The 24289-nt window shown below is 35.5% G+C and overlaps 2 protein-coding genes across 3 annotated transcripts; both read left to right on the top strand.

Moving 5' to 3' along the window:
* Positions 1-2293: 2293 nt before the first annotated feature.
* LOC128200386 (uncharacterized) lies at positions 2294-11693 on the top strand. Of its 2 annotated transcripts, none has more exons than XM_052893683.1 (2): positions 2294-6151; positions 11597-11693. In XM_052893683.1, the coding sequence occupies exons 1-2, from the start codon at positions 4280-4282 to the stop codon at positions 11621-11623; spliced, it is 1899 nt and encodes a 632-aa protein (XP_052749643.1). In that variant the 5' UTR covers positions 2294-4279; the 3' UTR covers positions 11624-11693. The 2 variants fall into 2 exon arrangements, with proteins under 2 accessions (XP_052749643.1, XP_052749642.1); XM_052893682.1 differs by lacking the exon at positions 11597-11693 and having other exon boundaries at positions 2294-4037; positions 4276-8607.
* On the top strand, positions 11605-22591 carry LOC113514703 (GDP-Man:Man(3)GlcNAc(2)-PP-Dol alpha-1,2-mannosyltransferase). The gene is made up of 9 exons (XM_052893684.1): positions 11605-11773; positions 12243-12470; positions 13551-13783; positions 16089-16306; positions 17670-17792; positions 18443-18604; positions 19409-19607; positions 21305-21500; positions 21991-22591. Exons 1-9 carry the CDS (start codon positions 11754-11756, stop codon positions 22070-22072), a joined length of 1461 nt encoding a protein of 486 aa, XP_052749644.1. The 5' UTR covers positions 11605-11753; the 3' UTR covers positions 22073-22591.
* The last annotated feature ends 1698 nt before the right edge of the window (positions 22592-24289 follow it).

Raw genomic sequence — 24289 nt, 5'->3', positions numbered from 1 at the left:
AGGGAAATTTTTCACTGCCTCACATAGAAAAGGTGCTGTTGATGGAATTGGAGAAAGTGTCAAAAGATCAGTGTAGATCGCGGCTAATTCCCGTCTCACAAACACACAGTCTCGTTAAAAACATCTTCAAGACCTTTCCGAGGAGCCCTCTCCCGGAATTTTCCGCTGGAAAATTTGGAAGATATTGGCTGCCAAAGTTTTTACTGGGGACACGAGGACATCTCACGGAGCTGCTGCCGGACCAAGACTGGTGACCATCGCAAGCACCGTCGAGAGGCCTCCAACTCGACATCAAGATCTCCAGGACCGGGAAACAGGAAGCAGAGATATAAAGGTCGGAAAGTGCAGAAATTTTTGGCTTACTTCGGAGTGACGTGACAGACGAATAAGATCTGTAACCTACCTTTTTGACCCCTCCAAAATTCAATTTAGACCTCATACTATAAGTGTTCAAAAAATCTGATTTTTCCACTCAGTAGTTTGGAGAAATAAGCCTCCAAACTACCACAAAATTTGTCAAAATTAGTGAGCCCGTGAAAAATCACTTTTCCACGGGTTTTCCAAAATTTCAACTACATAACATCATTCGGCAACTATCAGGCTATAAATATATATAACGTTTGGTGGAAAACTGATAACGATTTAGGTAAAATATTAAAATTTATAACCTGTAGGAACAGATTTTCCAAGTGACGTCATTTTGAAAAGCGGGACAGGTGCAAAATTCCGACCGGCCTGTTCCGAAGAGTCCCTTCAGGACTACACGGCATCTGAGTTATTAGCTATTAAAAATCTCATACAAACAATTTGGCTAAAAATTCCCGGAAAATCCATTAAAACCTATATGTAGATATAGAGTACAAAATTCTGAATTATTGGGAATTTTTCCGAAATTTTTAGACCGCGGAGGGGTGGGTCTGAAAATAAGGAATTACAGTTTTAAAAATATTGCGTGGCACGGGCGGCATTGCAAAATCGCATTGTCGTTTTTGTTACGCAAATTCCCGTGTAATCCCTGCTTCCCGAGCAGAACCAGGGGTACCAAAAGTAAATTATTTATTTTAAAAACAGAAATTAGGGCAGCATGCAACAGCGCAGTTGGAAAACAATAATATATGGCACTAAAGATTAGATCACCTTAACAGAAAAAGTCTACGAATCATGGGTCTTCCACACAGCAGCCAGCCATGCAGCTCATGCATCATGGGTTTTGAAATGTTTTATTAATAATGAATAAATTAGAATAGAAGCGGTTATATTGGAAAAATTGACACAATTTATTAACTTCTGATGTAAGATCAAGAAAACGATTCGGTATAACATTTATACAAAATACAGTTACAATAAATAAATATGGACATAAAATGTATGGAACTAAATACAATAATCTATACATACTACAATTAAATATTACTAAAGATCAAGCAATATTGTCAAAAGATTATCGAGGAAACTTATGACATAGAAGACTTAGTCATTTAAACAAAATTGGTCTCAAAATACTGGGACTATCTATATCTAAAGGTAAGAGTAAAAGTTGTATAGAGAGTAAAAGTGTCAGGAGATAATTTTATACTACCAATAAAGGTAATTGTAAACAACAGATAGGAGATCTAATTAGCTCTGATGTATATAGACAAATAACACCGACAGGTACAGGTAGATACAGGTGAATTTACTTTAACATCATTCAAACGTTATTGTAAATATATAGGAATTGAGATACAATATATTGTACCACACAGCCCTTAACGAAATGGAACCAGTGAACGGATGAATAGAACATTATTGAATAAAATAAGCACAAATTTTGCGGAAACTAAATTACCTAAACTTTTGCTGCTCAGAATATGAATATTCTACAGAATACACCAGACCCAGGACATGAACAAGAAACTCCGACTTCAGTACGCAAAGATCTCAATAATATTAATAGTTAGCAAGTTTCACTTAAACCGTCTACAAGTACTCAAACAGACAAATTCTGTTTTGACAAATCGATCTGAAAGTGTAACGTCTTCTAGTTCTTCACTTATATTTTCACCGGAAACCATATGACTTACCAAAAGCTCTTTAGAGGAAAAAAAAAGCACAGGTCGGAAACCTAAGAAATCTACAATTTACAGAGATACGCCAGATAAAGAAAAGATCAGAAAGGAGTATTAAAATGTGTTAACACATGAAAACTTTTTGGTATTTATAATAATTTGAATTTAATAAAAAATAAAAACTTATTTTTTTTCTAGCTGTCAACAAGTCTTTTATTTCATAAAATTTAAAATATTAAAATAAAGCAAAATACAGCTAGAACACTAAGAAAATGGAGATAATACTTTTAATATGCAATAAGAGGATTTTAGAATGGAAAACTACAGAAAAGATGAGGAGACAGACATTAGCAAAAATTTATTTGAATGTAAATACAATATGTTAAAAAATATATATAAATTTCAAATGACAATAAGAATATAAACATGTAGCAAGGAGTTCGCTACAAGTATGAAAACAAATTCAAACAGTTCAACGAAAAGAAAATTAAGAAACGATTGGATAAAAGAAAAACCAAACGAAATACCACAAAAAGGAAGAAAACCAATACACAACCGGAATAATCATCATCAGAATAGGAAGACTGTTATTGCCTTGTTTAAATGTCATAATAATATTATATGATCAGAGAGCAGACCCGAAGAAAAATGGATACAATGCACAAGTTGTAAACTGTGGGCTCATGAAGAGTGCACAGAAGATGGTCTTCGCGATGTTTACCACCCTTGCGACTCTGAATGGGACTAAAATCAGAATTTATAACACAATATTCTCATTGCTCGCTAAAGTTATGAATAATAAAGTAGCCAAACAATACAACCACCACAAAACAAGAAAAATTGCGGCCGTATCAGATTCCAAGAGTGAGACTGTTGCAGAAACAGTAATATTGTTTGAATCTTAATGAGATGCGGTCTGTTGTACTCGATGTATCTAAAGACTAATATCTAAAACCGAATATGCTGAAACTGCAAAATTAGATGTGACGACATGTCCGGAGATGAGAATCTATGGACAGCCCACAGTTGTCTTCCAGTTCTCAACACAGTAACCTGTCCAAAAATAATTTTTATTTCCATTTGTGTACTTTTTATTTGTATTTATATATATTCTAATCATCTTAAAATAAGTACCACTGTATGTTTGTGATTAAATTCTTTTTTTTTTTTAAGATTCGGCCTTTTTTTCGTAAAACAGGTCGATCAAAATAGTTCAAATAACTACTGAACGGTTAACATGGGAAAAGTCCAATAAATAGTCATTTCACGTATGGAAAATTTTCTCAACATTCTGTGTATACCAAATCCGACCAAAGAATTGGAGAATCCCTCAGAACAAGCAACATCTTCGTCTATTTCAGAATTATTAAGATTTTATACGCCCGCAGCAACTCCATTACCAAAGCCATTCTCATAAAAAACTCCAGACCTTCCTATAGAATACATACATTTTTAAAAATCCAGATTCCATCGTTCAGATTGGTATTTTTTTACCATTCACCGCATACATGCAAATCTCTAATGACGAAATACTTGCTTCTGATAGCCATGGATCTACTTTAACCCATTTGCCTTTAGCCCTTTGTACACATGCGTGTACAGCTATAAAAAGAAATATTTTTAATTTTTCTGTCTATGGTTTATTATTTTTAATTTCTGAATCTATTAAAAGATGGCGCTAGCTACAAGATTCAGATATTCTGTTGATGACAATGACTCATCCTCGTATTTTTACGAGTAGGGGAGGTAGGGGAGCATTGGGCAGTCGGGAGGTTTGGGCACCCCCTCATTTCTCCAAAACTTTCATAGATATTTTTTGTTTTCTACCACAGCACTATACTTTATTCACTAGCAACACCGCTTATCTAAAGTGTCAGCTGTCATTTCACTTGGTTGTCAAGTTACATGCGCGTAACGGTTTGCTGCGTACAGAAGTAAATATTTTATTTGTGATTTGATGTAACTTATCAAAGAAATCTGCAAGAACGTGTAAGTATCTGTGTTATCTTTTTCTTTTGTGTTTAATGAATATTATATTTGCCTGTAAATTAGGTTTCTACATTTGATAAAAATAATCTTATTCTAATCTATTTGAAAAGTGAGGTTATGGGGAGCATTGGGCACGCAGGTAGGAGGGAGGTTTGGGCATGTTTGGCTCTGTTTTTAGTGTATTTTGGTGTCTTTTTGCTATGCCTATTGGATTGAGTGGTTAATCATTTCTTTTTAGGACAATGCCGTTTTCATTTAAAAAGAAAAATAAGCGACGTGAAATCCCTAAAGATATTATTTTGCGCGCATTGGAAGAAGTTTCCAAAGGTGCTAAAATTAAAAGTACTGCGAATAAATATGACATACCAAGATCTAACCTTCAAAGGTATATCAAGCAGGGTGGTGTCGTAAAAGATAATTCTTGTAAATTTATATCGTCTCAAATATTCACAAAAGATGAAGAAGAGAAAATTTCGGAATATCTTGTAACATCTTTTAAACTAAACCATGGACTATCAAAACTGAAAACACGCGAATTGGTTTATGAATACGCCACTGCCATTAAAAAGAAAATACCAGATAACTGGACAGAGAAGAAACTTGCATCCAAAGACTGGATAAGGGGATTTTTTAAAAGACAGCCTCAACTTTCGATAAGGACACCAGAGGCTACCAGTCTGTCACGGGCCACAAGCTTCAATAAGACAAATGTCGGAAATTTTTTTGAAAATCTTAAAACTGTGTATGAACGGCATCGCTTCGGCCCTGAGTCTATTTACAATATAGACGAAACTGGATTATCAACGGTGCAACGAACCCAGAAAGTGATTGCTCTCAGAGGCACTAAGCAAGTTGGGCAAGTAACGTCAGCTGAAAGAGGGACGCTTGTAACGGTTTGCTGCGGTATTAATGCATTGGGTAACTCAATACCACCATTTTTCATATTCCCACGGGTTAATTTCAAAACATATATGCTAAATGATGCCCCTGTTGGTTCAGATGGAGCAGCACATCCTTCAGGGTGGATGACATCACCAAATTTTTTAAAATATATTCACCATTTCGCCAAACACGCAAAACCAACGCCTTCATCGCCAGTTCTTTTGCTGCTGGACAATCATGAGAGCCATATTTCAGTACCAGTTCTCGATTTTTGCAAACAATCAGGCATTGTTTTAATGACTTTCCCACCACACTGCAGCCATAAACTGCAACCTCTAGACCTGACTGTCTATGGACCACTGAAAACTTATTATAACACTGCTGTAACAGATTGGATGGTAAGCAATCCGGCCAAAACAGTAACAATTTATGAAATACCAAAATTAGCAGCAAAAGCCATTCCACTAGCATTCAAGTTGCAGAATATTCAAAGTGGATTTGAAAAATCTGGCATATGGCCATTGAATTCAAATATTTTCTCCGATGAAGATTTCGCTTGTTCTTTTATAACTGATCGCTGCTTGTCGGAAGAGGGTAATGTTCCTTCAGAACAATCTATTTCAGACCAACCTGTCACTGAACAGCCTTCAACAGGGGAAAATCAGAGTCTAGAGGATCGTACAAGTTCAAATGTGGAAGTCATTGGGCCATCTCAACTGGAATCTCCCTCTACAAGTCAAATTAGTGGCACTGTCAATGTAACACCTGATGTAGTAAGACCGTATCCGAAGGCCGGCCCCAGGAAATTGCAGGGTATGAAACGGAAGAAGGGAAAAACTAGAATATTGACGGACACACCCGAGAAAAGACTTATAGAAATGGAAGAAGAAGAAAGACAAAGAAAAAATAAGATCAAAGAGCTCAACAAAAATAGAAAATGCTTCAAAAATACAGGACAGAAAAAAATTCCGAAACTTGCTGATGAATTTACTTCCAAACTAGAGAAAAACAGGAAAATTAGCAGCGATGATGAAATAGAAAATGTTTCAGTTTCTGACGAAACCGTTGTTGAGTCGGAAGATTTTGATGAAGACGATGTGATCGTTCTGGATAGAAATTTCCAGATCAATAACTTTGTATTAGTGAAATTTGACACCAAAAAAACTGTCTACCATTATGTTGGAATAATCGAAGATGTTAATCAGACGATGGCAACTGTAAAATTTATGAGAGTGAGTAAGTTAAGAAATACTTTTATATTTCCTGACATCGAGGACGTAGCCAGTGTCCTCCTGGAGGATATAAAGACAAAATTGCCTACACCAACGACATGGATGAAACGTGGCAGCTTAAAATATAAATTTGACAAGCCTCTATGGATCATACCAAATATAAGATAAGTTTAATTAAGTCTAACATCGTGCAGTACTGATTCTAAGTCACATTGTTAAATTTTTCTAAAATCTATGATAAGAAAAAATGTTTGTATTACAATTTTTTATAGTAATGTTATATAATACTTAAGCCTAGTAGTATAGTAAAGCAATTTCGTGCATATTAAATACAGTGCCCAAACCTCCCTACATGGGTGCCCAAACCTCCCGACCGCCGGGAGGTTTGGGCACTTTGGACATGTGTTCGAAGATCTCTTGTAACTTTGAAACTAATTACAATATTGAAACTTTTCTTAATAATAATTACTACCATATGTGTGCTCCCTATATTAGGAATAAAATTTTGATTATGATAAAAAATAACAGTTTTATTAACATTTATGTAAAAAAGTGCCCAATGCTCCCCTATCTCCCCTAAAAATAATTACGCCAAACTCAAAGAAGTTATTGAAGCTGTAATTGCTGATGAGAATGATGATGCGGAATATGACGTCTTATTGTTACCTCCTGAACTTGCCGTTGTGAGTGACGAAGAAGGAAATGATGACGATTTTACATGTTCAATTTTGCCCAAAGAAGTTCCAGGGACCATTGAAATAATTTCACGTAGATCGAATTTTGATACATCGGATTGGGAAGACAGTGATGATGAACCATTGTCAAATCAGGCTGGCCCATCTAAAGGATCACGAACCCAAGATACTCCTGTTTGGAGAAAAACACAACCCGTATATACCATGACAATAAAACTATCCGATAGTGTACTATGCAGAAAAAAGTTCTTGTTATAAAATTTAAAGATTATAGTCACACAAAATTATTTGAAAGCTATTTTGACGATAATGTCATGAAAATAATCGTCGACAACAGCATACTTTATGCAGGACAGAACAATAGACACAATTTTCATTTAGATGATATCGATTTGAGAAAATTTTTAGGTATATTGTTACTTACAGGATATCATGAGCTGCCTTCAGAACGATCTTATTGGAGTTTAGATGAAGATCTCGGAATATCACTGGTGGCAAATTGTATGTCATGTAATCGATTTGTAGATATAAAAAGAAATTTACATTTTGTAGACAATTCTTTAACTGGTAATTCAAATGATAGAATGTTCAAAGTTAGATCACTATGTGAGCTTATTCAAAAGAACTAATGCGAATGGGGTGTTTTTTATGACACATTATCGGTGGATGAATCAATGATAAAGTATTTTGGCCGTCATCCTGCCAAACAATTCATTATGGGAAAACCTGTTCGATTTGGATATCGCAACTGGGCTACTACTAGCTCTGACGATTATTGTTACACCTTTGATGTTTATTTTGGCAAGACAAATAATGGATCGAATGACCCGTTGGGATCAAGAGTAGTCAAGTCGCTGTTAGCAAAGATGCCAATTGTACCCAATGAGCACGTTGTGTATTTTGACAACTTCTTTACGAGTTACCAGTTGCTGAATGATCTCCGTATGTTAAGTTACAGAGCAACAGGAACTTTTAAAGATAATAGAACCAAGAAGTGTCCTGTGACATCAGTAAAGGATATGAAAAAACAACCAAGGGCTAGTTACGATTATCGTTTTGACACAAAAAATTAAATAACAATCGTGCGATGGAAAGATAATAGTATAGTTACAATGGGTTCAAACTTTGACGACATTAAACCTTTAGGTAAAGTAAAAAGATGGTGTAACGAGCGTAAACACAAGGTGGACTTCAATATTCCAAAGTTGTTTATAAATTATAACAAAGGAATGGGCGGTGTAGATCAAATCGACTAATCCATTAATCTATATAGAGTAGCCATAAAAGGGAAAAAGTGGTGGTGGGTATTATTTACATACCTTATAGACATGGCAATGTCAAATGCTTGGCGGTTGCATGTACTAATAAGCAAAGAGGACGAAAATATTACTTATGTGGACCAGTTGACATTCAGACGAATGGTGGCACGAGCGTATCTACAGCCTACAAAGGCGACAAGTCGCCCAACGTCGTCTTCAGTTCTGGGACTTGACCGAAAAAATTATGGTCATAACCCAGAACGCGTAGAAAAACCATTGAGATGTGTTATTTGTCACAATCGGGTTCGTTGGTGTTGCGAACTATGTCAAAAAAACGCTTTGTGTCGAGCGCCCTTGCTTTGGACAGTTTCACACTTAATCCGCCAACTGTACCCACCCGAGTACACCATTATAATCTCGGACCTGGATATTTTTAATTTTATTTTTTCTTATATTCCTTTAATTCAGCTCATAATAAGTTAATAAATAGCATTTGAAAATAGTTTTTACATGTAGTTTCATTTTGGGCGTTAATGGGTTAATGTCAAAATCTAAATTTAGGATTACTGAAATAAAATCTGGTATAACAGATTACATGTCTCCTTTGCTAGCTTACCTAATCTGTACACAATACATAAAATAAAGATATACTTAATCCAGAAGTGGGTGATTCAACTACAATCCTTTACTTCAAACGTTATTTATGAACCCAATATCTAGAGTTTTAAGGAGTCCAAAGAATAGGAGGGAAAATGGGACAAGTGTAATAAGAGACAAAGATAATTACAATAATAAAAAAACTTAGTGCCTATCCTATAATGACAAAATATGTGAAACCATTGTAATATTACCATATCACCTTGTACCACATTTTTAGCAATAAAATTTATTCATTCATTCATCCCGAGATAGCTAGCCAATAACATCATAATGACGTTATTGGTTAGCTAAACACAATAAGATTATAATGACGAGCTAAATTTGAAGTATTTTTTGTGTTGAAATAATTCATTGGGAGATGACATCAAAACGAAAATACCAATTCAAAAAACATCTTACATGAATATTTTCCTGTAAAGAAAGTTGCCAAAAACAGTGATTTATTTTTCTGAAATCGCCATTAAAGGACAAAACTAATAATAAAAATAAACTCAATAAACTATACCCACAACTGAAAAATTTACACTTTCCACACCAATTTTCGATGTAAGTAAAAATTTAAATAATATTATTTAGATTACTCACTAGTTGGTGCTAAAGAAAATTAAAAAAAAAAAGGCAATTTTGTTTATCAAATAACATTCAGGAGGCCAAGGCACATAGGCTCATGCTCGTGTCACAGTCACTCATGACTAAGGAAAATGAATGGATCCCAAAACTAGTGGAGCTTTTTTGATTAAATTACACATAAATTAAATTAATGTTATGAACATTTGTATTTTTTCAATATCATCGGAGCTGAATAGAGCATATTCGGCCATAGCAACCATATTAACAAATGTGATGCTGTATTCCAAAAACAAAAAAACTCTATAATTCCAATCAGTAGACATTCAGAACTTAAATCGAGTTAAATTATGTTTTTCTACTGAATAAACACAAACTATACAGACATTATTTCTGATAGTTTTAAAATACTGAATTATGTAATGCAATATACACCACAACTATATTACAAATATGAGGGACTGGCATCTAAACTGGGCTGTGAGTTGCCTTTGTTTACCAGGCTACCCTCCTCAGAAATTTACATCAGTAATTTATCGCCAACTGCCACTGATAATTACATGAAAAATGTACAATTTAGTAGTTTTTTTTTTCTAATTTATGTTATATCCAGATACATTATAACCAACTACATTAATTTAATACTAATTCCATTTATAAATGTGAAATTAGTTAAGTTTTGAGCATGAGTTTATATTGTACAGGTGAATGTCCTACTTTTCTAACTTCCTCTAACATATATGTTATTATGTTTACTATCTACATAATCTAAGGTATGAACATTAATTTTCATAATGCTTAATGACGGATCATTATAACTTTGTCTAAAAGTAAAATCAAGGTTAATCAGTTTCTTCAAAACTTTGCATTAAGTACCAATTTCTTTTTTTTATCAGTGTTAAATGTCATCACTTCAATTAGATTTTTTTTCAGTATCTTTATTCTATATAGACAAATCAGAGCTCAGATTTCTCATCTTGGTGTATTTTTTTAATTTTATTTAACAGGGCTTGGTTATTGCATACCCAACTAGAAGGTACAGTTCATGACTCTATAATTTTTTGCAAGCTGAATTATTGTATATGGCATACACATATTTCAAGGTCAGCTGCAAGGGGTGTCACTGTGGAAGACTTAGTATCTATTCTTCAAGATCTTTCACATTTCTGACATCTTCGTTTGTTATACGGGAACATTTTCTAGCATGATGTAGTCACATGTTTCTATAATATTTGTTGAGTGATTCTTGTGCATCTTCCGATATGAAGAACTGCGAAATGTTTGATAATGTTTTCTACGTGTAAAAGTATCTTTAAAACTGAAGATGACATGTAATACCATTATATTTTTTCCCTTCAATTATATTCTTGCAATTTCCATTGCGTATTCGCCAAATATTTACCAGCGCGCTGGGAGATTATATATATAGTTTTATAATTGTAATTTATATAAGGAAACATTTGAAAAGAATAAACATAATTTGATGTTACAGACAGTAAAAAAGAAATGGAAAAGTAGAAGACTGATTAAGAAATTCAAAAGCTTGGTTTTGCGAGACTATACTCGAAAGCATAGACTTATTAAAAAAAAAAACAACTTGAACCATAGAAAAGCATACTTTTTTTTTCCTTTCTTATGGCATGACACGAAGTGCATCCGCCAAAAACAAAGTTTGGGAAACAGGATTTTAGGAAAGGAGTTTTGGACGACGGAATTTAGGATAAGGATCAAAAAAGTTGAATAATGGATAATATAAGGAAAAGAACAGATACCTAAATAGATGTTACAATATATTTAACCTTAAAAATATATATGTATATGTAAAGTACATAGACTAAGAAAATTTACAACTTAATATTATTGATAAGAATAAAAGAGGAAATCAAATTATGAAGAGCATCCTATTGAGGGTTTTAAAGATTTTGTCAAAATTAGCTGGCAACACCCATATAGAAGATAAAGTAACGTTAAAGGATGTTTATTCAACATAACTATTTTTTTTTTTGACTGACTTAATTATTACAAAATAGGCTATAATTGGATTATGATAAAATAATTTTTTTAGTATATTTAACTTTCTTACAGCAACACATTTATTGGCACATCGAGTGTTTTCTTTTGGGTATTCTGTGGTTCTACAATTCACAGTACCACAGATATATATTACCACAGTCAGATATATTAAAATAAGCAGTGTAAGTCACAAACTTTGCTTAAATAAATTGTAAACAGAATAAAAAAAAAAATCTTTATTATTTTTTTAGGTTATGTTGTTTGATTTAAGAATTTAAATATGAATTGATAAAAAATTGCTATCAACCTTGCATCGTCAAAGAAATAATATTCATGCCACGTCTTGGCGTTATAGTGTTTACAAGTTAGCATCCATTTTTTTCATAGCAGGCTGGCTGCAAATCCACAATGTTGTTTCTGTGTTTCACGTAAGTAATTTTATTAATAAAATTAACAATTAATTTATTCATTAATATTTACTTAAAATATTTAACGTTGTACTGCAATAACTATGAATGTACTTATCCTATAATTTTAATTTGATCATTCCATATTGTGCATTAAAATATTTTATTTCTAGTTATTTGAAACTGACTGCGACCCATTGAGTGACCGGCATTTGTCCAATAGTGGACATAATACATGGCTATAATATCAAATACTTAGCTTTCATTTTTATATAAGAGCTTTAAAAGCATTAGTTCACTTAGATTTTTACTTAAAGTTTTAAGAGATCAAATCTAGAACTGATATCGTCACATGACATTGATCAGTACCTATCCAACTTAAACAGTATTTACTTGTTAATATAATAATATTATATCTTAATTTAGTAACTTAAATAGAGGAATATTTACGTTATATATACTTGTTAAACATTGGTTAATTTTTTTTTAGAATTTTCTTCATTATACCGTTCATATTTTTCGGCGTGCTACTGTTTGCTACATTTGTTTTGGTGCCAGCTGCCTTCATCTTTGCATCATGGTTCATGAAGATAAAGGAACGCAAGCGTCAACGTAGAAACCGTGATGGTGCCAATGTGGCATTCTTCCACCCATACTGCAATGCAGGAGGAGGTGGCGAGAGAGTATTGTGGGTTGCTATAAAAGCAGTCTTAGAAAGGTATGTTAGAAAATAACTAATTTTGTTCACATTCTTTCACAACTGTCTTTATCCCTGCCATCCTGCCACTTTACCCTTTTATATTAATTTATAAAGTACCTCGTGTATTCAAAGGTGGCAAACAAGCATACGGCCCACCTGATGGTAAGCGGTTACCGTAGCCTATGAACGCCTGCAATACCAGAGGTATTACGCACGCGTTGCCGACCCTGAAGAAACCTCTTTACCCCCCTTTTGAAGAACCCCATGCTGTAGTCTCTCGGGAAAACCTCGGCAGGGAGCTCATTCCATAACCTGAGTGTTCGTGGGAGAAAGCATCTCTGAAACCGCGTTGTACGCGACCATTTAGGCTGTAAGGTATGAGGGTGAACTCCCTGCCGATGGCGAGCCATATGATGATAGAAAGTGGCCGTAGGCATCATATTGAATAATTCCTCTGAGCACAATCCGTTGTATAAGCGGTAGAACACGCAGAGTGAGTGTGTTTGTGTACTAAATTTAGTTCATATCTGTTTAGCTGTCCATGTTTATAATACTAGATAGATTAGAACATTCATGGTCAACATTTTATTAGTAGTTATCTGTCCACTGCGGAATATAGGTCTCCCTCATAGATAGTCATAAGGAATGGAGCAATTCTTTATAGCAGTTTATCATTGGAGGGATTTTATAAGTAGTTGCCACGTTTAGCAAGTGAATTGACAATTACTGTGTGCCTTTTAGTGATATTTTAATAGGAATGCTGCTGCCGGTTCATCAACTCTTAAGATCCCTTAGTGCCTATCACAACACTCACTGGAAAAGAAAAAATAATACAATGAACACTTTATAAGCAACTCATTTGAACCAATTTGAATAAAAAAAAAATGTTATTGGGAAATGTTGCTTATAGAGAAAAAAGGAGTATAAAAGTATTTTATGGTCTGGAAAATATTTTTACTTATTTCTTTTACTAACTGGACTCAGTAGAATAAATAAAATATAAAGAATGTTGCATACAGAGAGGTTGCTTATATACTTAACTATATTTTGTATTATAATCTCTATTTTTTTTTTCTAATTTCTTTCAAATGTTCAAAGGTACCCAAACACAAACATCAACATTTACACAGTTGAGATGGCTGAGCCAAAGACAATACTTGATAAAGTCCAGAACCAGTTCAATGTTCAACTGCACTCGGCCAATATAAATTTTATTCGACTGTCAACGCAGAGGGTGATTGAAGCTAAAATGTATCCGTACTTCACACTGCTACTTCAGAATTTGGGCTCGATGATCATGGGAATGGAAGCATTTATGAAATTAAATCCAGGTATTATTTTATGTCTTAATATGTAACATTTTAAAATAGAAAGTTTTATTTATTTATTTATTCATTAGTACAAATATGTGTACATGGCAGACTTAATGCTAAAAGCATTCTCTCCCAGTCAAACGTAGGGAAGTGTCAGAATACTCGAATGCGGTACTACTAATTATTGATATACATATATACTAAAATTACATATATAAACGAAAGTTCTCAATTTATCTGCTATTTTCTCATTGGTATGGGGATATTTGATGTTATGTCATTGCAATCAATATTGTCCATGCCATTGTATGGAATAATGTGTTATATTTATTGTCATATTAAATTAATGTACATACCCATATCCATTCAATAAATTAATGTAATTTAGGCTTTACTCCACATTAGCTTTATTTAATTTTGCAAGGACTAAAGTTGCCATTTTGCTAGCAATAAGAACTGTTTGTTGTGAGGCAAAATCTCCATATAAATATATGGCTTTATTCTAAATTTATATAGTCACACTGTATCTTATATTTTAAAATGTTTACAATGTAGTAAAATTACAATATACATATATGCTATGTGTAATATTTACTTTTAGATCAGGGGTTCCCAAATTTATTTTGTCTACTGCCCACTTTGAGATTAAATTATTTTATAGCGCCCCCATTTTTTCACCTATTTAAAAACTACTATTACTTCAAGATCAACAAATCACCCCCCAAGCCTCCACACAACGCCCCCATTTTTTTCTGAGTCTCTTACCGCCCCTCTTTAAGCCTGTAGTGCCCACAAGGAAGCATTATTGCCTACTTTGGGAAAGGCTCTTATAGATAGATAGTCTTTATTACCACCAATAATAGTTAAAAAAAAACAACAATAAAAAAGGAAAAAAGCAATTAATTTTGCTAGTAATAGGAGCCTATGCACTAATGCTAAGAGCTTATGCGGGTATAGATTAGAAATGAAGTCATTATTCATATATATATATAATAAATAACAATAACCTTATTATATATTACCATTATAAATTATTCCTGAATAACTTTTAACTAACTTTTACCTGCAACTTTGTCTATGTGACCAGTATATGTTACTGATCATCGTCATCATCATGTCAGCCTTTAACTGGTCACTGCTGAACATAAGCCTATTTGGTGGGTTTTGTCAGTAGTTGCCACGCTTGGCAGGCGTATTGGCAGCCACATTCAGGCTTTAGAGGTGTTTTAAGAGGGACGCTGCTGCCCATTCCTCGCACTCCCTTAGTCAGCGCTTATGACACCAACGGGATAGTAGGGGGTGGTTTATTCAATGCCGGGACCACATCATATGTTTACTGGTCGTGGTGAAAAGTAGCCTATGTCCTTCTTCATCCCGTTTAGTACGTGTTTAACAAATTGCATAATAATTGGTTAAGCTGTTACGGCAATATAAGGTAACAAACAAACTCACTATCAATATCACTACATAGTATAAAACAAAGTCGCTGTCACTGTCTGTCCATCCCTATATACATAGGCTTAAGACTTTAAAACTACGCAACGGATTTTGAAGCGGTCTTTTTTTATTAGATAGATTGATTTTTTTTAATACAACTTAGAATGGCAAACAAGCTGATGGCCCACCTGATGGAAAGTGGTAACTGTCGCCTATAGACATGAGCGGTATCATGGACATAACAGAGTATACTGTTTCGTCCATAATACCTCCCATGTGTTGCCATACCTGAGGACTCAGATGTTATTAATCTGTACCCTGTAAATTCTCGCCATATCCCACCCTTCAAACCGAAACACAGCTATGCAAATATAACTGCTTCACGGTGGAAACACGAATGGGACAGAGGTATCCAAGCAATCGACTTTTGTACAAAGTCTCCCTATGGTAAAATGAAGTGATTCAAGAGGAAGGTTTATATGTATAATACATGCATAATATTGTAGAGAAACACTGATAAATTTATAGGTTTTTAATGTGATGTCGTAAATAAACGCATTTTTTTGCGCTTACATTGCAAACGCTGGCTGAACCCCACGAGATAAATCATATAAATCAAAAAATTAAAATGCAGGGACATAGCGGTGCGGTGGTACCGGCCGGCCAGCGGCGCGTGCCTATAAATAGTACGTCGAAGGCCGCGCTTCGCCCTATAGCATTTTATCATGTTTGTATTGTCTAATGACAAGAAAGCTGTAAAAATTGTTTATAAGGGCATTCTATAGTAGGTAGGTGTATTTAGTAACAGCATTGCACCCGTGCGTAGCCGGGGCGGGTCGCTAGTTTATAATATTAATATAAGAATAAACAATTTGTTTCTAATCAGATATATACATTGATACAACCGGATTCGCCTTCACCTACCCCATATTCCGATACCTGGCGCAGTGCCCGGTCGGCTGCTACGTCCACTACCCGACCATCACCAGCGCCATGATGAGGAGGGTCCAGCACAGGATAGTGGCGTACAACAACTCCAGTCTCATAGCCAGGAATCCACTGTTCACATGGATTAAATTACTCTATTACAAGATCTTCGGATGGGTATGTATTTCAAAATTAATTGTTGAGTTAGCCTCAAATAAAATATAAAAATATTATGTATTTAAAAGTTGATATTAAGAGATAAGACCATCTTTTTTTTATACTACTGAGGTGGCAAACAAACATACGGCCCACCTGATGGTGAGCGGTTACCGTAGTCTATGGACGCCTACAATACCAGGGGTATAACGCGCGCGTTGCCGACCCTGAAGGAACCTCTTTACCCCCCTTTTGAAAAACCCCATGCTGTGGTCTCTTGGTAAAACCTCGACAGGGAGTTCATTCCATACGGACCATCCATTCAGATGTTTTCTGTTTTTAGAAATGTTTTCTGAATGTTCATGGGAGAAAACATCTCTGAAACCGTGTTGTACGCGACCATTTAGGCTGTAAGGTATGAGGGTGAACTCCCTGTCGATGGCGAGCCGTATGATGGTAGAAAGTGACCGTAGGCATCATACTGAATAATTCCTCTGAGCACAATCCGTTGTACAAGCGGAAGAACACGCAGAAGCAAAACCTTTCCTTGCGAAGGACGAATTTCCGCGCCCAGCAGTGGGACTTCTAATTAACTGTTAACGTCAAAACGTATTATCATCGTCATATTAGCTAATAATTATCCGATGCTAAACATAAGTCTCCCCCTTTGGGGGTTTTGCTGGTAGCTACCACGCCTGGTAGCTGGGCTAGCAACCGCAGTTAAGTTTTAGTGAGGTTTTAAAAGAAATACTACTGCCCATATTCCTCAACTATTAAATTCCCTTAGTAGCTTCTTACTACACCTGCGGGAATGGAAGTTTTTTTTTTTATTGGATAATAGAATGGTAACCCCGCCTAGACGCCTGCGCTAACAGTATACGCTGGTGGGGTACCAGTGAAGGATGATAGGTGAGAATGAAAAGGCAGGTCAGTTAGCCCATTGTAACTAATACACCTGGAATTCAGCACAATGGTTTCCAGGGAGGACCACGGGGAGGTCGACCTGATAAGGTATATTGCTAGCCATGGGACTGGTAGTCCATATTACTAACAACCCCTCCCCCCCCTGGAAAGGAAGGAGTGACTTATTCTATAGTGAGACCATGCAGTATTTAACCCTTCCTTGCATGTTTTTTTTTTTGTTATTGGTGAAATAAATCAATAATTCATGTTCAAAATTAAAGTAAAAAATTTCAAAAAAATTTTTTGACAGCCATGTTTTTTTTTCTGCAATGGACATTAAAAAGGTATTTAGACACGATCAACTTAAAATGAAATTGTTCTTTTATATAATTTCTTGGCATTCAATGTTATGATGGAAATTTCCACCATTATGCAAAGAAAGGTTAAAAAAGAATTAATAAGTTTAAAATAAAAATTCCAGCTGTATGGCGTCGTGGGCCGCTGTGCGGACGTGGTGATGGTGAATGGCTCGTGGACGGAGGGCCACATCGCGGAACTATGGGCCGTCCCAGACAACACCTACAAGGTCTATCCACCATGCGAGGTAAGTGGCTATTATTTATTCACGTTATAACTTTTTTTTTTTATAACATACTAACCATCCGCCCAGGCTTCGTACTGGTAGAAAGTTTATAGTATTTTATATTGTAATGTAATGTAAATTGGACTCACTTTTCCGTACTTAGCCTTTCAGTATTTTATATTACTATACGATACACACTGCTAGCAACGACTGCCAACTTGTACAGTTATTGAAAAATAAAAAAATATGTTATAATACCTAATCAGAGTGATGACTCATTTATCATCGTTGTGGCGAACGTAATGCTCGACGTATCCAAGTTTTGCCGAACATATTAGAATGTAACGTTTAAGGCCGGCAGCACGCCTGCAATGCCGTTGGTGTTGCGGGTGATCATGGGCGGCGGTAGTCACTTACCATCAGGTGAGTCGCATGCCCGTTTGTCCCCTGTGTTGTAAAAAAAATGGAAGCAGGTATGTAGGTACTATTTACCTGTAAAAGCTTTTACATCACTTCAAGTCCTGATAATGTATTTAAAATATATAGATTTAATAAGATTTTTTAAGATTGATGAATGTGGAAGAAGCGAAAGAGGTTTGTTTGAATCGAAGCATTTGGCGTTCCATTGTTTCTGCCTACCCTGTATGTATGTAGATTTAATGAAATTACAGGTGTTGGAACTGAAACGGTTGCGCTCGTTAGTGAAGGACTCGGATCCCATAAACATCCTGTCGGTGGCGCAGTTCAGGCCTGAGAAGGATCACCCGCTGATGCTGCAAGCGCTGTATGAGTTGAGGAATTTACTCATCAAGAATGAACTGCTTTGGCATAGGGTATGTTTAATTTCTAATATATATTTATTTATATTTACCAACTAAGGGTACTTGACAGTTTCCCAATTCGCTCCCTTAGCAATCACAATATATACAAACATAATTTACATTTAATTTCTAAATAATTTATTGTTATTCTGTGAAACTCGATAAATTTAGAAGACGCAGTTGAGCAGAGAATATATTTATATTTTATTATAAGTAAATATGAGTTAGGCCGTGTGGTCCCGGCGTAGAATAGGCCACCCCTTCCTTTCCCGTGGGTGTCGTAAGAAGACCTTTTTATTTATTGAATTAAAGGAACTTAATGGTTAAGGGATGGGCAGCAGTGTCCCTCTTGAAACATCACTAAAGTCTAACTGCAGTTGTCAATCCACCTGCCAAGATAGGCAACTACCGGCGGATCCCCCAATAAAGGGTAGCCTATGTTCAGCAGTGGTCAATTAACAGCTGATATGGTAGGGTATGGTATATCTATTATATATATATATATATATATATATATATATATATATATATATATATATATATATATATATATATATATATATATATATATATATATATTGCAAAAGTCTATATTACTGATTATTTAATTAAAATTTATTTTCATTTCGCTACCATTAGTATGTACATATGTTACTGCCATCATTAGTATGTACATAAGTTCCACAAACTACCATATTAACCATCAATATCCGACCGCCATTTTATTCACGCACGTTTTGCGACACGTGTTTCACCTCTAAACGAAGCATATTTTGTCCTATAAAAATATGTCAACTTTACTGTATTCGGTACTAGATAAAGCTTATCCTGGTGGGTTCGTGCCGCAACGCGGAAGACGAGGAACGCGTGCGGAACCTGAAGGACCTCGCCAAGCACCTGTCGCTGGAGGACAGCGTGCAGTTCGTGGTGAACGCGCCGTACGCGCAGCTGCTGCGCCTCTACCAGACCTCCACCATGGGCCTGCACGCCATGTGGAACGAGCACTTCGGCATCAGTACGTTGTTATTCATTTATTCTTTATTGTACAAATGGTGAGCTTTTTTATGGGTGAAAATAGCCCATCATGACGAATTCAATGATAAATTAGTCACGATAGTTTCCAGGGGGAACCACGTGGAGGTTTTTTTTTATACAACTTAGAATGGCAAACAAGTTGACGGCCCACCTGATGGAAAGTGGTAACCGTCGCTTATAGACATGAGCAGTATCATGGACATAACAGTGTATACTGTTTCGCCCATGCCCCCATGCGTTGCCATTCCTGAGGACTCAGGTGTTATTTCTCTGTAAATTCACGCTATATCCCACCCTTCAAACCGAAACACAGCCATGCAAACACAACTGCTTCACGGTGGAAACACGAATGGGACAGAGGTACCCAAGCAATCGACTTTTGTACAAAGTCTCCCTCTGGTAGGATAGGATATATTGACAGCAATGGGGACTAATGTTCCCATTACCAGCAATCCCTTCCCCCCAAATAGCGAGCTTAATACCGTATGGCGTTCTCTACCAGTTATCACATCAACCATTAACTACCTACTGCTGAAGATAGGTTTCCCCCATAAGGGGGGTTTTGTTAGTAGTTTTCAAGCTTGGCGGGCGGGTTGACAACCACAATTAATCTTTGGTGATCTTTTAAGAGGGATGCTGCTGCCCATCGCTCGACTATTACATTCCTTAAGTTGACTTTTTGTAAATAAGACAACTGGAAAGGATTTACTCTTAACCAGGGGACCTTAAACCATAGGATAACGCAAATATATATAAAATGATAGTATAAGACAGGATCCTTTCGAGAAACCTTTATTAGTCATTAGTCATTAATTCAAAAAACAATGTACATTGTGTCTGAAATAAGAATAGATCATTAGTAATAGGAACTAACCTCCTCATTACCGGGAAAAAGGGATTGTTAGTAATGGGGAGTTAAGTCCCCATTGCTATCAATATACCCTATCAGGTCGACCTCCACGCGGTTCCCCCTGGAAACTATCGTGACCAATTTATCATTGAATTCGTCACAATAGGCTAACTGACCTGCCTTTTCATCCTCACCTATCACCGCTCACTGGTACCCCGCTATTCTATACTTATAGTGCAGGCGGGGTAACCATGCCATTTTCACGCATAAAAAAAAAAACAATTTATTTTTTTATAAAATAAGGAAGGGAAAAAATTTTTGTTAGTAAGCATTTAATGAGACTACCGGTGACCGGTCGATTTTCGAGCGTACAACCGGCAAAGAACAGTGGTTGTCCGCTCGAAAGCGGTCTATGGTCGATATGCCCATTTTACTACCAGTCCCCAGTCGTCCAATCTTAAACTATGCTCCCCTAATGTATTGCGCCTCAATTAACAGAGTACACCCATCAGAAAAGGCATCCTGTCACCCGTATCCAATAGCAAGGATGGGATGCCTAAACAAAGCACCTTCAACGGCCCAAAAAAAAAACATTAAATGAACAAATAATTAATATATGTATAATGTAATTAATTTAATTTTGGCTGTTTAAAAATTGTACACTGCTGTATCCGCTGACATTGATGCTCCTTTCCACTTTGGGTGTTGCTGGAAGAAAACTCTATCAGAGTTAAGCTCGCCTTTGTACTTTTGTTTACCTCTGTCATATTTTTATAACTAATGTGTACAATAAAGTATTAAAATAAAAAATAAAAAAATATGTGCAGGCGTAGTGGAATCCATGGCAGCGGGCTTGATAATGGTGGCCCACCGATCGGGGGGGCCACTCAGCGACATCGTGAACACTATGGACGACGCCCGCACTGGCTTCCTCGCCACCGAGCCTGATGAATACGCGCGGGCCATGCTCGAGGTCATTGCCTTGTCACCCGAGGAGAGGAGGACGATCGTCCAAGCGGCCAGGTATGATAGAACAATGTTGTATCAGCCACTAACCTTTCTTTGCATAATGGTGGTTTTCCACCATAACGTTGAATGCCCAAAAATTATATAAAAGAACATGTACACTTTAAGTTGATCGTGTATGGATACCTTTTTAATGTCCATTGCGGAAAAAAAAAACATAGCTGTCAAATTTATTTTTTAACCATTTTTCTTTTAATTCTGAACATGAATTATATCACCTTGATTTATTTCAACAATAAATTATTTCAACTGTGTTTCGGTTTTAAGAATGGGATATGGCAGTGAAATTACAGCGTACAGAGGAATAACACCTGAGTCCTCAGAAATGGCAACGCATGGGGGGTATCATGGGCGAAACAGTATACTCTGTTATGTCCATGGTACTAATGTCTATAGGCGACGGTTACCACTTTCCATCAGGTGGACCGTTAGCTTGTTTACCATTTTAAGTTGCATAAAAAAGTTAAATATGGTATTTTTGTTGCAGAGCGTCAGTAGACCGCTTCTCGGAGGCGGAATTCGAGAAGTCATTCCTGAGAGCGGTGGAGCCCCTTGTGAGGATAGACTAGCCTATACCCACATTTAGCTATATGCAGTATGACAGAACTGCACAATTATAATATCGTATCCACGGAGACAGTTGTCTTACATGATGGTTTGTTTGTAAACATGGGTAATGTGGATACAGATCCAATATCTATATATTGGGCCCTAAGGGCCTACCATTAAATGTTTTCCGAAATTTTGGAGCCAAACGAAACACAAATTTGATGTTAAAATTACATAATACATGCCGTTTGGAAATATTAAAAATGTTAAAATATTATTTTTTTAAAGTTTTATGACGAACGAAATGTTAAAACTCCATTTATTGGTCCGATTTTGGTATAAACGAAAACACAAAATTGAGTCCGAAATTTCGGAATTTCATTTCATGGTAGACCCGCTAGTCCTCTAGACATTGATGGCGGAAAGTACATCACTCATTTCAATATCGCCCATATCGATCGGATATCTGTTATTCGAACATGTCGAAAGTCTGTTATAATTTTTTTTTTTTTATAACAAACTTTAACATATTCCTTATTGTACCAAATATATATATATATATATATATATATATATATATATATATATATATATATATATATATATATATATATATTGTAACTAAAATACACAGATATTGCGACTAAAATACGTAGACAGATATATATTACCTATCCCTATTCATTTGCAATTGTTGGATGGACATTGATCTATTAAAAATTGTTACCAGGTTGAAAAATATCAACAACCGAAAGGCAGGGTTACGCGTGAAAATATTTTCAAAATGTATCGATATAATAACTAGTTCTGCCACCACTGAAGTACATGTTTTTTGTGAAATAAAATGAACATATTTTTTATTTGGTTTCGAAATTTCGGAAAAAAAAAATGTAGGCTGATGCTTGTTCAGTGATTTTAAAATTTAAGCTAACAGGGGGTCTACAATGAACTGAAATTCCGAATTTTCGAACTCATTTTGTGTTTTCGCTCATACTGAAATTAGCAAAGTAAATGGAGCCTTACATTCGTCATAAATCCTGCCATACAAGTTCTAAGGAATAATATTTTAACATTTTTGATAATTTTAAAAGGTATTATGTAATTCTAACATTAAATTTATATTTCATATTATTTGCATTTCATATGGTAGACCAGGGCCGTAGCTAGACCCATGTTTAAGGTAGGGCAAAAAAATTTTTCGGTAGGGCAGAAGTCATAATTAAGTGACTTCGAAAAAGTGAATCTGTCTAATTTTCTTGATGCCTTTCGTTTTAAGGTAGGGCATTGGACCTTTTAAAGTGGGGCCTCAATGCTGTCTCCCCCTCAGCTACTGCCATGTGATTTTCCTCTATAGACCCTCTGATTTACAGATGTGAGCCTAATTATTTTTTCCTATGTCAGATAGTTCGCTCAGAGATAAATTATGTTAGATTCACAGAAAGTTGAATTGATTACGAGTGTGTTAACGGAAACAGTAAACTTGTTCGAAGGCTTTTTAATATACAAATAATAATGTTATCATTCCATAGTTTTAAAATATTGAATACCTATAAAAATGTATTTTGGCCTAAACATTTCATATTACCATGCAATATTATTAAATTAAATGCCAAGCAGTTGGCAACATTAAGAGCGTTCATAACAAAGTATGGCAACATTGCTATTAACTGTCAATTTTCAAAAACAATCGAACTTTTTTCAAAGTTTCTATTTGATTATTTAATAGGTTCTCCGTTAGTGAACTGAAATTACAATTTTTTTTATACGACTTAGAATGGCAAACAAGCTGACAGCCCACCTAATGGAAAGTGGTAACCGTCGCCTATAGACATGAGCAGTAGCATGGACATAACAGAGTATACTGTTTCGTCCATGATACCCCCCATGCGTTACCATTCCTGAAGACTCAGGTGTTATTCCTCTGTACCCTGTAAATTCACTGCCACGTGCATTAAAATTCTTATAGAAGGAATAAAGAAGAGGGTAAGAAGTCTCTTTGCGTGATAGGATCCGAAACGAGGATATCCGCAAAAGAACCAAAGTAACCGATAAAGCCCGAAGGACCTTTTTAAATAATCGCTTTGGAATTATAATTTTTGTTTGTTTAAATAAAATCCGTTATTGGCTATATTCATAAGAGATTTAGCATTTAAGTTGTGTTTTTAAGAACTAAGATTTTTGTATAAAATAAATAAATAAATAATCAATAAAAAAATGTAGAAAAATGTTCAATTGTT

This window comes from Galleria mellonella, unplaced genomic scaffold (assembly GCF_026898425.1).
Source record: "Galleria mellonella isolate WM207_F2 unplaced genomic scaffold, CSIRO_AGI_GalMel_v1 utg184, whole genome shotgun sequence".
In the NCBI taxonomy this organism is placed as follows: domain Eukaryota; kingdom Metazoa; phylum Arthropoda; class Insecta; order Lepidoptera; family Pyralidae; genus Galleria; species Galleria mellonella.
Note: the sequence above shows the minus strand (reverse complement) of the source record. Positions and strands in the feature narration are given on the sequence as shown.

Excerpts from the sequence above, each read along its gene's own strand:
- LOC128200386 (XM_052893682.1), top strand. The coding sequence starts at position 4,280 with ATGCCGTTTTCATTTAAAAAGAAAAATAAGCGACGTGAAATCCCTAAA.
- LOC113514703 (XM_052893684.1), top strand. The coding sequence starts at position 11,754 with ATGTTGTTTCTGTGTTTCAC. Across the intron at positions 17,793-18,442 it reads AGGTCTATCCACCATGCGAG|GTGTTGGAACTGAAACGGTT; the intron begins GTAAGTGGCTAT and ends ATGAAATTACAG. Across the intron at positions 18,605-19,408 it reads ATGAACTGCTTTGGCATAGG|ATAAAGCTTATCCTGGTGGG; the intron begins GTATGTTTAATT and ends ATTCGGTACTAG.